Source organism: Phacochoerus africanus, chromosome 7, assembly GCF_016906955.1.
Source record: "Phacochoerus africanus isolate WHEZ1 chromosome 7, ROS_Pafr_v1, whole genome shotgun sequence".
Lineage (NCBI taxonomy): Eukaryota > Metazoa > Chordata > Mammalia > Artiodactyla > Suidae > Phacochoerus > Phacochoerus africanus.
The window spans coordinates 85550305-85564995 of record NC_062550.1 but is presented as its reverse complement, the minus strand read 5'-3'; the positions used below and the strand labels follow the sequence as shown (position 1 = coordinate 85564995).

Genomic DNA, 14691 nt, shown 5'->3' with positions numbered 1-14691 from the left:
TTCTGAGTTTCACTCTTGGTATCTGACTAGACTGTTTTTCTTTTCTTTTCTTTTTTGTCTTTTTAGGGCCACACCCATAGCATATGAAAGTTCCCAGGCTAGGGGTCGAATCGGCGCTGTAGCTGCCAGCCTACACCACAGCCACACAGGATCCAAGCCGCATCTGCAACCTACACCACAGCCCATGGCAACACTGGATCCTTAACCCACTGAGCGAGGCCAGGGATTGAACCCAAGTCCTCATGGATACTAGCCGGTTTGTTACCACTGAGGCACAGTGGGAACTCCTAACTAGATTGTTTTTCAAGGGCTTCTAGATTGTTTTTCAAGGGCTTCCAAGCTTACAGCAATCTCACATTTTTCTTCCTTTGAAGAATTAGGTAGTTTTATTGGAGAGATATAGACTTAATCAAGAATCAGGTTTTGGGTGTCTTCCCAGGGGCTTCAGTGTGGCCCCCCCCCCCTTTTTTCCTTTGTGGCATGGAAACACTTATCCTTGCAGAACGCCTGAGTGTTTTAATGCAAAAGGTTTTCATTTAAAAGACTGTGTGGTCTGTGTTGGTTGCACAACTTCTCTTTGTGTCCATGCTGCTGCTGATCAAATATTGCAAAGCCATTAATTACCTTAAGACAAATGCAGAGGGCCATGTGCAAAAGTTCTGGCCAACTGCATAAAGCAATATGCCAGATGTAAAGCAAATGAAGGGTTTTTCTTGGTATTTAAGGTTCAGTGAAAAAGTAAGAGGGGCAGCTATGCCAAGAATGAAAAGCCAGAGCTTGCCAAGTGCTTCTTTAAGTGGCTTTGGCCAATGTGAGACTAAACAATGCATTAAATAGGCATACAACTTACTGCAGTTAAGGAATCACACGTCAAATAACAGCTCTTTGCTATGTTTTAAACATGATCTCACATATAGATAAAGACAAATGAAATGCTGTGTTGTCATCTCCTTAGTCTAACAGCTAATAAGGCCTGGGGATTTGGACTTTCCAGGCAACCAAAAGTAATTCTTTGTGATGTAAGAACTTACTGATGATTCACGGAGAGGTGTAGGATGGAACTTGGCCAAGGCAGCAGCTAAGTGCAAAAAATGATTTTTTGCCACCATGGTTGTCAAAGACTCTGGCGGCATAAAAGAGCAAAGGCTTTGTAGCCCATTACTGAGAACAATGAGAAATCTCCTTGGGAGAGGTCTTGTGCCTGTTTGCAGTGTGTCTGATTCTTTGATCATAGAAATCATAAGAAAGTCTGCTAGAGGGATGAGGTCAGTTCTTTAGAGAGGCTCTGAGGAATGCTGGCATGGTACATGATGTCTGGGCTAGGTATACAGAGGCCCAGAGGGCTTGGAGAACACCAGCCCTCTCTTTTGGATCCATAATGGAGATATAAGCCTACCGGCTACCGAAGATCTGAAACATTCCAATACGGATGGTCTTCAAGCAACAGGTTGAGAGACAACCTACAAAGGTAGGAGCCATGTATGCATACCCCTAGCTGCTCCCACAGCTCCTTTCATGGTCAAGTTGGGGAAGACTCTCCCTGCCTGGCTCACTCTCAGCTTATGGTTGGTGCCTCGTGACTACCTCCCCTTTACCACCACTCTTATAGCACAGAAAGATCCTTGGTCCAATAAACAACCCTTCTTTAGTAGGTCTTTGAGAAAAACCAACAGAACTCATTGCTGCTAGAAACAAAGTACTTGGGGTTTTCAGGCAGAGGAAGAAGAAAACTTGAAATTGGCCAGAGGTGGGGCTCCCGCAGATCATACAGCATAGCCTCATGCTCACAGGTGAGCTGCAGTGTTCTGTCTGAGGAGCATCCGGTCTGTGAAGGCTCTCAAACAGCAGTAGCCTCTAATCAAAGAAGCTTTTTGTGTGTGTGCCCCCTAAGGAAATTAGATGAGTATTTCTTAAGCTTTTCTAGAGGGTAAAATGTGGGGTAATTATAGGGCCATCTCCCTCTTGCCTCCTTTCAAAGAAGTGTTCATCAGCTGTGTCACTTGGAGGTTCCTGCTCCTGATCTCTCAGAGGAGGCCTGGGCTTTGGGGAAGCATCTCCCCAGGCTACAACACTTTGGGCCTGGAAACAATGGGCATGGGCAGATGAATACGCTTCTTGGAGACAAAAGACCTTACTTTGGTTCTGGATTCACCCAGTGAGGTAAGTCACAAAATCTCATTGTCTCACCTTTCTCATTTGTCCAATGAAGCAATAATCCTTGCTTTCTAGCACTGGGGTAAAGACAAAGTGAGAGCTGAATCAGCTGGATTTTGAAAAAGTGAATGTACTACTCTACCATGAGATGTTCTTTGTGCTGCTGATACTACTACATAATTGTCACTACCAGCAGCAGATCTCATCAGCTGCCCCTAGGGAGGGATATGAGTGTATAATGAATTGCTTTGCTCAGATATCTCTACCTTTGCAATAGACTCTGTAACTGACCCTGGAAGGAAGTAAATAAGAGTAATTGCTAAAGGTGTTTATGATGCTTACTATGTGCCAGGCAGTATTCTAATTTAATATGTTCTAATATATTAACCGGTTCTATGAGCTAGGCCCCATTTTACAGATAAGGAAACCGAGGAACAAAGAGGTCAAGTTACTTGCTTGATGCCACCCACCAAGCAAGTTTCAGAGCTGCAGTTCAAACCCTAGATTCTTGGCAATAGAGACCTTTTGGATCTACACCTCTCCTGCTTTTTTTGTAATCATCCATCAGGGAAAAGATGGTCTCAAAGAGCATTATAATGTCAGGAAAATACAAATTATTTTCTAAATTTGCACAGAAATCATCACTTTCTTAGTGCTCCCTTGGTTGCCCAGACTAGTCCTCTTGGGCATATTTAAAGAGTAGTAGCAAGCACTTAGGGTCAATATAAAAACTCATTGTGTTTCTTTAAGAATATCTGTGGCCTATTAGCTTAGTGGTTCTAATGAGTCCAGGGCCAAGGTCAAATCCCACCTGTGCCAATTAGTTTCAAAGAGGAAAGCTTTTCCACAGCCGGTGACTGTACCTCTGACTTTGGCCAGCTGTCATACAAATGCGTGGCTGGCGGTCTAGGTCTAAGGGATACCAAGCCAAGGATGCAAATGGTGCAGCTGAAATTCAGCCCCATTCAAAGCAATGCTAATGGTGAGTGAGTGTATCTTGGGATGCCCACAATGGTGCATTATCCTCTTTAATTGGAAGGACAGCATCAATAGGCTGAGAAAAGGCTTTTTGTCAAGGTTTAAAAGCCTATAGATTCTAATTCGTCCCCTCAAATTTAACGAAAGCAGCTAAAAACTGACCTACTTAACTGTCCTCACATCCAAGAGAGTGAGAAAGGTAAAGATAGCTGTCAGCTGATTCTTCCTTGCAAAGAAAAATGGCAATCTGTTTTCATGAGGTGTGCACTCCTTTCGCCAGATGACCTGCATGTATGGGGTCATGACTGAGCTTCTATTCCATCCTTGAGGAGCTGGAACCCAGCTTAAAACAAAATAAAAGAAAGAAGCTGGCTCTTCTTTCTCTAAGTAGGTGGGATCTCCTCTTTCTCTAAGTAGGTGGTATCTCCTATCTTTTGGAATGAACAAACTATGCAAAGAAGATAAAGGAGTCTAAATGTTCATTGGTCACTATTTAAATCCAAGGTTCTCCTTTCTTGAATAGCACCAAATCCTTGTTAATTACAACCTAGACTATGAGTCTGTTCAAGTTAGACGAGGTCATTTTCTTTAACAAAATCCCCTTGTTTTATAGACAAGGACATTTTGGCCCAGGAAGTTTAAATCCCTGACAAAATCATACAGCTAATGAATGACAGGTCTGGGAGCAGTTTTCTGAGCACTATATTTCAAATGAAAGAATCTTGAGTTAATAATAATAACAACCTCGATCTAGGAAGGTTGTTGCAATCAATAACAATGAAATTCATTGCGAAATTCCACTTAAACTCCATAAAACAGTACATTTTAACACATGAAAAATGCCATTCATTTATTCAGACCTGTTCTTAATAACTATGCATTGGAAGTATGTTTTACAAAAGCTATAAATCTGGAATAGCCAAAAGGGTATCCAACTTTCCTTTCTAATTGATTTACTTCTCCATTCCCCCAGACCGCCGAGGTAAAGCATATACAGTTTATTTAAGGGACTGTTTATAGGCTCTTAAAACTAAAAAGGACCCCAGAAACTTGCTTTCTTTTGGTTGCTCTTAATTGAAACCATCCAAGGTGGTTGGTTGCCTGTCAATTTTTTAAGTATCTCCAAGGAGAGAAATTCCACAAGCCTCTAAAGTGCATGTTAAAATGGTTAATCACCATGGCTGTCAGAAATTATATCTATGGCAAGCTTAACTTCTCCTATTTCACTTGAAGCTCTTTTGCTCTTGCTCTCTTCCATGCAAAGTGAGGTTACAACAAGCTGCCCTTATGTGGGTTCCATCAATCTGGTAAGATAATAGAGAGCTCTTTTCCAATGTGCCACTTCCATTATGCCACCATTTTTCTCGCAGGACTATGTAAACATGAGACTGGTTGGTACGCTCTCTTACTATGGTACATAGGGAAGAACCAGTACTTAGCTTTTCTTTGCAAGTAATTGTCTTCTTTTCATCAAATGTCTGGGGGAGCTGCATTAATTACAGAGGAATGGTTCCACTTATGCTGGAAGATGTTCACAAAACAGATAATCAAGACGGTGGCTTCCCCTGTGCTCTAGTGGAACTTAGGCTTGTAGAGAAATATGAACTAATTTACAACATTAGGTAAATCTATACAATATAAGCATTACAAAAAATATTCACGATAGTTCTGTCTAGCTTTAAAAACGTTCCTTTTTAAATATTCTGGCCCAGACAAAAAGATAGATATGAAGGCAATTTTCGTTTAGATTTTTGAATTTCCTACTAAGATCAGAAGCCCTCTTCCACTGTTGAAAAAAAATCCATACATTCAAAATGGATGTGAAGCAGCTTAAAATAAAATACACAGCCACAGTAAAACTTTAAAAATAAGGATAAAAATGATAATGAGTCAATTGACAAGGGATAGAGATGGGGAAGACTTCTTTCCTCTAAAAAGTATTTCAAAAGCTGTAAATGCTTAGAGCTGACTTCTCCACACACAGTAAATCTCAGGGGACAAAAAGGAAACCCAATAAAATTTGTTGACAACAGTTAATGCCTGTAAGAATAATTGGCTCAGACGCAAAACAGACCATCAGTGTAGCTTGGGGAAGACCAAAATGCAGCCTCGAAGTCATTGTTAGTACACATTGTACTCAGTTGAAAAAAAGATAAAGTTTTATCAAGTAGCTGGGTAAATATGAGGTGAGAAGAATTGTCCAAAGTACCTGACAAACCTAATTCTTTATGATTCTGAAGACCAAGTTCTCAAACAAGTCATGCCGTTCCATTCATTTGGATTCGGTTCAATTCAGTCCTGTCAGTTCAAAAATCAAATTTGAGCTGCAGCTTTATCAGCCAGGCAGTGAGCTCAATACTGGGATTCAATGGTAAATAAATATGGCCTTCAGTATCAAGGAGATCCTGGTCAGATGATTTCAAAAATGGGACAACATAGGAAAAGCATAAAGGACCATAATCTACTCTTCAATAATTATTTTTCTCTTATGACACTTGATAATGCTTATGTGCATTTTTTTTTAACCTCTAGCTGGACCTTGACTTCCTTGGAGGCAAAGTTAACCTCTCCTTCATTTCTGTGTATCTCAGTCCTGCCTAGTATGGTGTCTTACAACGATGTCTTACACATAGCAGATGTTCCATCAATGTTTTGAGTTAAAGGGTCTAAAGTGGCTAACTTCTCTTGAGCAAAACGTATAGTCTAGTTGACTAGAAAATAAACAAGAATACTTTTGTGCAGGAGGGTTTATGTCTGAGGAAGAATTTACATTAAGTCACGGAGTTCTATAAGGTAGAATGTAACAAAACTGAGATTCTCCATAACAATGAGGAGACACAATTTGTCAAACCACTTTCTATCCAAAGTCAAACTCTAAACATCAAGACTTGCCATATATAACCTTTCCCTTTCAAGGTACTAAAATAGAATTAAAACACATGTGCTAAAATTTGATCATTAGAGTATACTTTTCAGTGTGTTGAAATTTGTTTCCATCACAGTTGTCTAATACTTTTAACTATCTGTGTGAACATATATAAGTATCATGTGGTTACTTGGAACCAAATTATTTCCTCCCATTCTCATTTGCAAACATCACAGTCATAGAAAGATCCAGTTTCCGTGCCCTGTACTTGGAAATCCTGGAGCATGTCATACTGAACATCAAAATTCAACCTGGCATATAACAGAAGACACTTGGGGGCTTGGCAATCACTTAGTGAACTGGGTAAAAGGAAATGTCACAAATGGATTATCAAGCCAAAAAAAAAAAATCCTCTTGGGCATCATAAGTGAGAACCACTTATCCATTTTTAAAGATGTGGATCAGTAGCAGAAAAGTAATGAATAGTGACAAGCCATCGCTGGATGATGTTGATGTGACACATTTGCTTTCTGCAAGGTATTCTGAAGGTAAAATAAGTCTGCTATTTGAAAAGCACTCACCCAGTGAACTCAGTCATCTGCACAGCAACAGAGAACTGGATAGAATTGCTCCATTGCCAGAAAAATAAATGAATTCACTCAATTAAATCACTGGCTGGAAACAGAGAGTGGAAATTTGCCCATTCAAAGAGTAGAAAGCACTTCTCTCTCTCTGTCACTAGTTGTTGAAAAGCTATTTGTTGCCAAATCTACAATGACTACAGATTATCAACCTGCCTATTAGGCTCTTCCTTCCCAAGCTCTCTGTCTATTCCAGACTGCTACACACAGACCCCTCACCCCAGTTACACAGACAAGCACACACATACCCTCCTGGGAAGAAGAGAGAGAGACTGGAAGTGTGAGGCATTGCAGGAGCTACACAAAGCCTAGTGGGTAACTGAGGTAAGCTGTCTACACTTCAATGATATGAAGTTCTAAGAATGATTCACAGCTCTGAACCTGAGGGTCAGTTTCCTGGAACTCTCTAAAATTCTGAAGAATTATACAGCATGAGCATCTGGCTTTCCATCTTTCAGTATCCTGTAATATAAAATGAGACAGGTGCCTCTGAGGCAAGTTCTTTAAGTGATCCATTCCCTCAGGCAGTATGGACTCTTGTTTGTGTTTATTATTCATTTGCAACTGTGGACCTGGCTGTCTATTTTTTATTGACTGTCGACTTCTTAATCACCTGAGACCTACTTATGGGATAAGTGACCTTGCACTTGTCAGAAACCCTTTTCCAGATGGAGACATCACTGGAGAGCCCTAGAGAAGAGTAATGTCAAAGGAAGGCAATAACAAAAACTCAAGGTCGGTTTGCAAGGAGGACAGATTACTATGGCATGTCAGTTTGCATTGAACAAGTCTGTGTATTTGCAAACATGCCTTTCAGGGAAGTTCACTTTCTGTCTGTTCATGGCGATTTCATATTGTGTGGAGACATCTCGGATGTGCCTCTCTATCCTTTTCCCAATCCACCTTTCTGGTTTCCTCCAAATTACCTAGCACTTGAAACAGCCCTACATGTTCACATATCTTGATACACGCACCTACAGATCTCAAAACTCAAAACTTCAATCCCCCAGGGCCATTTTGTCCCATCTTTTCATTGGAAGAAATGGGGTCTGAAGGTAGGACAGAACAGTTGCGGGAAAGCTCAGTGGAAAGTAGTTAAAAGACAAACTACTAAGGAGGAAAATTCCATCCCAAATCTGCAAAACGTGCCATAGCCCCACTGAAACACTAGGCTCACTTTAAGGTGAGCAATCTCTGAGGCTGAGGACGACTGCCAGCCATGGGCAGTCATTCAGTTCTTTGCACACTCTCTGCGGTTGTAAATCCACAGAGCAGTGAGAGGGAGGGCTACTTACTGAAATAAAAGCCCCTGTCTCCGCACACGAACTGAAGAGCGTCCACCAGCTCAGCCCCACAGAGGGTCTCAGGTCCAGCCGTGGCAGAGCTGGTGAAGGAGAGCAAGCACAGGGCCAAGTAGAAGAGATGCGAAGAGGATGTGATGTGCATCTTTACCTGTGGAAGAAGCAGAAGGAGGGTCATGCTTCCTCCTGGGTCCTTGCCAGGATAGTGGAGGCTGAGGCAGGGGTGCCTTTACCCCCAGGTTTCTATCCTTGCCATCAATCAAAACTGCCTACTCAGAAATGCAACTGGGTGTGTCTGTGACTGCAGGGCGGTGTGTACTGAGCCAATCATGGCATCAAGCAACACGAATTTAATCCTCTTGCTTCTGTGGAACCTTGTGGAACCCTGAACCCCTTTCCTATGGGTTCCTATTACAATTCAATGAGATAAAACATCTAGAAACATTTACTACAAGTTTGTGATTCTGTTATTGCAGTGGGATCCCACCCCACTCAGAGATGCTGGTAAGCCTTTGGAATGATCAGAGGTTAAATTGTGCTCAGTCCAGATGTGGGGCCAAATATGTTTTATTAATTTAAATTCCCTAAAGATTGGCCATCCACAGATGACATGTGCATTCATTATTGACCAGAATATTAAATTAACCAGAATGTCTTTCCCCAGCTACTGATTAAAGAGAATTTACTGCAGCTGAAAAAGAACTTGTAAAGATACTATATATCATATATATATTTTTTTTCACTTGAGAGAGACAGAAACAGAAGTAGAGGCAGAGAAAGACAGAGAGCAAGATTTCTTACCTGGGGATATCAGAAGTTAATAGCTACAAATAGAAGTGAAAACCAGAAAGAGGAAAAATGTGGGGATTTAGAAATGAAATTGGCTTATGCTAAGAGGACACTATTCCTTCTGCATTCTGAAGCCCCTTATGTCAAGTTCAATAGCAGATCAACATGTGTAGACAGTGCCTTTCATGAACAGGGCACTGGGCTCCAAACCTACAAAAGTCCTTTTTTTTTTTTTTTTTTTTGTCACCGGAATTGTGACTTCATCTCTTGGAGGGACTTACGTGTCACTGTATCCATTTTATAGGAGGGACCCCAGGTTGGCTTGACTTGGCCAAAGCTAGACAGCCAAATGGCATCACTGCCAGAAGCAGGATTCCTGTGGCCCAAGAATCCACCTTCACTCTGAGCAGTAGAAACAATGTGAAGGCAATCATTCAGTTTTTCCACCTCGCTATTTTGGCACCAGGATGTGCTTTCTTCCAGGAAGCCTCCCAAGGTGAGTAGCTTCATCCTCTCAGATGCATTCACTTTCAGCCACATTGGCAGAGTCAGTGACAGAAGGTTAAGCAAGGGAACCTATCAAAAGGTCATGGAGTTAAGTTTGAAGCTATATGAAAAGAGGCTTTTCTGAACCTCCCAGTGGTGGCAGGTCCATTCAACCCCATCACTTTTGGAGAAACAGACTCAGTCATTTATTTTCTGATCACCTTCCTTGCCCTCCGTGAACTCTGAACTTAATGGCTGTCTACATCAGTGGCAGAATTTGCTCCATCATTTTAATTAAGATTTCCATTTTTGTGGCCAGACTTTCAGCTCAGCAATTGGGGGGGGGGGGGAACAAAAAAACCCTAAACCCCTGACTCTTGTTAACACAATGCAAATATTTAGTTAATGCTTGTAAAACAGTTGAAGATGAAAAGCATCCTCTATTTTCAAATCATCATAAATAATGGACATAAAATAGAAGAGGTGAAAGCTCAATGGAACATTTCTTCCATTTTCTTGCTAGGACGTCTGTGTGGAAACCCTCCACCCCCACGTAGCCAAAGCCACTGGGACTGCTAGAAACAAGTCATCATCCAGTCCTCAGTTTTCTTAGTTATAAAATAATTGGTGGGAGTTTTCCCTTTCAGAATTTCCAGTGGAACTCTCAAAATCCAACCCAATGGGACTTCATTGCCCTTTTCAAAAAGAAAACTCATAATTGAACAGACCCCATACTCCAACAATGGGCCAGTTCTCAAGTGTATGCTATTCTGCCAATCCCTATTTCCTCCATCCCTCCCTTCTTTGAGTTTATAGTGATGCTAAAGGCCAAGCACCTGCAACTATAGTTGCCTTCAAGTTCTTCAGTTCTCATGAAATCCAGGGGGTAAGTTAGTCAACTCACAACTTTAGTGAGCTAAGAACTTCATCAGATGTCAAAATTGTACTTTAATGGTTATTTCTTTTATATAACACATTTAAATCCAGCAATGCAGATAAATCTTTAGCATTTAAGAATTTAAGATCGATTTCTTATAGTTTCCCTTTCCTTTTCTTTTTCATTGTTATTCTTTTTTTTTCTTTTCTTTCTTTCTTTCTTTCTTTCTTTCTTTTTTTTTTTTTTTTTTTTTGCTGAGTTATGTTCTCAGATAAATATCAGCACTTACAGTTCTAGGACAAGATAGAACCTCTAGTGCATTTTTCTTTAGTTCAGGGAACAGTCCAGTACACCCACAGAGAACCAGAGAATTTATCACATTATGTTCCCCCAAAAGAAAACAATAAGGAATTTGCTTGGGAGTTAAAAGTTCAAAACAAGTGGCCCCATATGTTCATCCTTTCCTTGGCCTTTTATTTTGCCAAACACAAAAGAAATGAAGCTAGAGAAAGGAAAAATCTGAGAGAGAGAAAGGAAAGAAGGACCAGAAAGAAAAGAGAAGAAAGGAAAAGAAATGCAGAGCACTTTTTCCTCAAAAATCATTCATAAATCCAAAATTTAAAAGACCTTTCTTTTTATCTTAAATAACTGGAATATCAATTGATTCCGAATGTCTGGGCTACAATAAAAATGCCCAGCAAAATTCGAGGGCAATAGTCATAAGAAAATACTCACTGTAGGTGTAACCATTTTTGTTTGTTCCAGATCTTTTACAGCAGGTCAGGGTGGGTATTAAGAGACTGATGTGAATAGAATACTGAGGATTTAAAAACATGTGCTGCTTTGTGGGTGGGGTTTGTGAAAGCATCTAGTTACATTTGGACACCCGGGCAGGTATGCTATGAGCCTGGGTAAACTGCCTTTTGTCCATTCAGACAATGAACAAATTGCACAGCTGGGATTTGAGTCAATCTTTTCCTCCCAATCAAGCCACCAATTTCCATTGTGCACCTATTGTAGCCACCCTGAACAGTGACCCCAGCTCCAGTCCTCTCCCTTGCTCTCTTCCCTCTGACTCAAACACTTGGAAATAAATCTTGAGACTCAGAGTACAATCAGCTTGTGAGTTCTGCCTGGCAGACACCTTTACTCATTGAATTACATTTGAAAGACCACATAGCTCCCTCAAACCACTTCCTGCTCCAAGTACAGGAAAAAGCAACAACTTATGGCTAGCTTTGCTTCTGAAAAGTTCAGCAAACACGGCATGGAAAGTCCATTCGGAGTTTTCCAAACTTGTAATTAATGCAGAGATCACACTCCACAGCCTCTTTTAGGGTCATCTAACCAGGGACACAAAACTCCCAGCTGTCTGACCTCAGGGTGTATGTGTACATTGACTTCATTTCTTTAAAAGCAAGGTACCCAGCGTGCACCTTGGCATCTCAAGGGCAGCGGAATCAGGTGCCTGACAAGGACGTATCCTTAACTCCTGAGCCACTTACTTGCCTGAGAAAAGTCCTAGTGGTGGAGTATTTAAAAGCAGCAAATGAGTACCATACCTAGTGGTAGGGACGTTTTATGAATTGAGCCCTGAGGCAATTGCATCGGGGAGCCAGTGACAGCGGCTTAAAAGTGCTTGCAAATTGGAAAAACACAAGTCTTGAAGGATATAATTTTGCTGAGAATGGAAACTTGAACTAGGGCCAGTGATTGGAAACGAGAAGTCGGTGCATTGACAGCACTGGCCAAATTTACCTAAAGAGACTTTACAACACCGAGCATAAAATCAGAGTTTAACAACACGAAACCCCAAGTCCAAACTTTGCCTGTGAGAGTCCTCTTCAAAAGAAAAAAACTTGGAATAGCAGTTGCTAGAAAGTTTCCGCTTTCCATATACAGTATGCATTTGTTTAAATTATACGAATATGCAAGGTCAGCAAGAGTTCTTAAGGAGTTCTTTTTCAGAAGAGCAAATTAAACTTCGCTCTAACTTTGGCTCTCTGGGCATAAGTGCAGAGAGTTCCGGGACCTTAGCTCCAAAGATCATATTTAAAAGCTTTAATATCATTTAAAATGTAACTCTGTGACATGCCTTGTAATAAAAGTCCTGACAAGTCACACACACACATATACATACACACACAGCACCCCCCCCCCAAGAACATGGTCTTAAAAATAAAACATCTGCACCTGCAAAAAAAAAAAAAAAATCCAAAAGTTCATATCCATGCTCTATAGCCCTTAACCATAGACAGGATTTAAAGGAATCTTCTATAATGACAGCACTCAAGCCCTGCAGAAGTGGAGGATTTAGCATAAGTACCTTGCAATAGTTTCTACTCACACAGATATCTGTGCAAAGGCATTTATCTCCCGGAGCTATTTTTTCAGATCCCACAGAATTGCATATTCAGCAATTTATAAATAACTCCCAGTGCCGAAACAATGAAAATTCTAAAGTGAAGAACATTTCTAGGCAGAAGCAAACAGTACACAATTTAAAGAAAATTCCCCAATGACTTCAAAGAGTAAGAAATATTTACCTTCAAGAAATCACAAAAGCAGCACTTAAATAATTGGGTTGGAAGACTGCTGATTTTTCCCATTGCTTCTGAAGTGCAAAGTCTGGAAATGAATTGGTTAGCAGGAATAATGAGGCAAAAAGAAATCCAGGGAGATGGGAGATGTTGAGAGCAATGTCACATTTCAATTTTGAGGACTTTATTCCATTGCGCAGGCTCTATCTGCTCTGAATTTAGCAGTGACAGTGAGATTTAGCAAACAGAAGAGGGATTTAGAGAAAATCCTCACATTTATCTACAAAACACAGACACTGTAGACAGGAAACAGCTGGGGGAACGCTTGCCTTCTCTCTCTCTCCCTCTTCTGGCAAAGTTATCGAGTAAGGACTTTTTTGGGCATGGTGACAAATAACATCATACCTTTGCATTTTAAAACTAGAGCACAGAAGCATTTTTTTCCCTTAAAAGAATGTGTGTTAGTGACAGGGTGAGCAGACATTAAAATACTGATGCTGTCCTCTGATTAACTTTCTACTGGGCAGGAAGACACACACACATCTGCTAATACACCTTACCCGTATGAAAAGAATATACGTGGAGGATGGGCGAGCAATTTTATATTCCAGAGCCAACGCAAAATTGAGAAAAAAAAAAATGAAGAAAAGACCATCTCCAGCATACCCTACAATTTTAACCCTCAAATGACCAGGATAAACTAGATTGGAAGACAGTGCTGGGATGACCCCCTCATCCTAGTTGCCAAGCGAGGGGAATGATCTCATTTCCTAGAAACTGGAAAAGGGCAGGCAGCTTTGCAATTGGCTCCCTTTAGGACACTGTCTCATGCTTTTTGCCCACGACAGGGCAAAGATTCTGCTGAGCTGTAAAGCCAACTGAAAAAATAAAATAAAATCTTTTTCTTCCTTCCTCTACTAGGCTGCTTATCTCCCCCCCCTCCCCCCACCCCAGGGGAAGGGCACTTGAGGGGCAAATGATTTTCCCATTGTTCATATTTTTCTGCGTAACTTGAACCTGTGTGTGTGTGTGTGTGTGTGTGTGTGTGTGTGTGTGTGTGTATGTGTTCACGTGAGTGCGTTTTCTTTCTCCAATTTTTGTGTATTCTAAATAACACCAGCTGGCTAGCAATACCCTCTCAAGGGTTATGATGTCATTCAAATCTCTCAACTGGATGAGTGGCCGGCAACATGGTCCAAGCCAGCTGTTTTGCTATTAATAATGTATACTTGCCTTCACCATTGAAAATCAAGTCCTGATCTTTTGCCGATACAGTTTGTACCAGTTTCTCTTTGGTTTTGCGAAGTAGGAGATAAGAAAGTGGATTATGAAATAAGGTTGCAAAAGCTCAGGTCAGACATACCACTCTCCCTGGAGGTCTATCCAGGCATGATTTCTCGGGGATGGTGGAAATAGCCTGGACTTTGTATTTCTCTCTCTCTTGATTCTTAGGGGACCCAGACACACTGATGCATCAACTGAAAACAGAGGTCTGCTAGAAATTCTCGTCTGGGCCTTTATGTTGTCTTGTGGCCAGAAAGCTGTTTGCTGAGGTGAGTGTCCTTGGAGGAAAACCCAGTTGGTTTTGAAAGGGTGTTGAGTTTGCTCAAGTCTTCTGTAGTTAATCACTTGTGGCACTGTTTACTTTCGAGAAAGACAAGTGAGGCATCCGGAGTTTTGCCATTTCAATGGTGCCCAGCCTTCAGCATCCGTCAGTGTGTACCTACTACGTGCCCAACCACGCATATCACAGTCAAGGCCCCATAGGGGCTTGCAGCAAGTGCTAGAGACAGAGAAGAAAACGTCACTGTCATGTGGTGGCTATATGCCCTTTTTAAAATAAGAAAAGTGTACACTTTCTCCAGAAAGATAAGGAAGTGAAACCCTATTGAAAATCCAGAATGGAGGGGGTGGAGTGTGTGCCATGAGAGGCTTTGGGGTACAAAGGTGGGAAGTTTCAGGGGATGTGATTTAACCTGAAGCATCTGCAAATATGCCTCTTCGAGAGGTAGACCAGGAGGCATCTGCAGGTGTGTGGGCATTTCCTGTATTTAGAGAC

The 14691-nt window shown here is 41.2% G+C and overlaps 1 protein-coding gene across 5 annotated transcripts in view; it reads right to left on the bottom strand.

Annotated features, from left to right (window-relative positions):
• The window catches only part of IGF1 (insulin like growth factor 1), a 133678-nt gene extending 120695 nt beyond the window's left edge, over positions 1–12983 (bottom strand). For 2 of the 5 annotated variants that reach the window (XM_047788165.1, XM_047788163.1), the window contains exons 1-2: positions 12639–12983; positions 7935–8091 (exon numbers count right to left, since the gene is read on the bottom strand). In XM_047788165.1, the coding sequence (XP_047644121.1) occupies positions 7935–8091; positions 12639–12701 (220 nt within the window). In that variant the 5' untranslated portion in view covers positions 12702–12983. Of the gene's footprint in view, positions 1–7934; positions 8092–10827; positions 10993–12638 lie in introns of those variants that run through there. The other 3 variants (XM_047788166.1, XM_047788164.1, XM_047788167.1) reach the window with 2 other exon arrangements.
• Positions 12984–14691: the final 1708 nt, after the last annotated feature.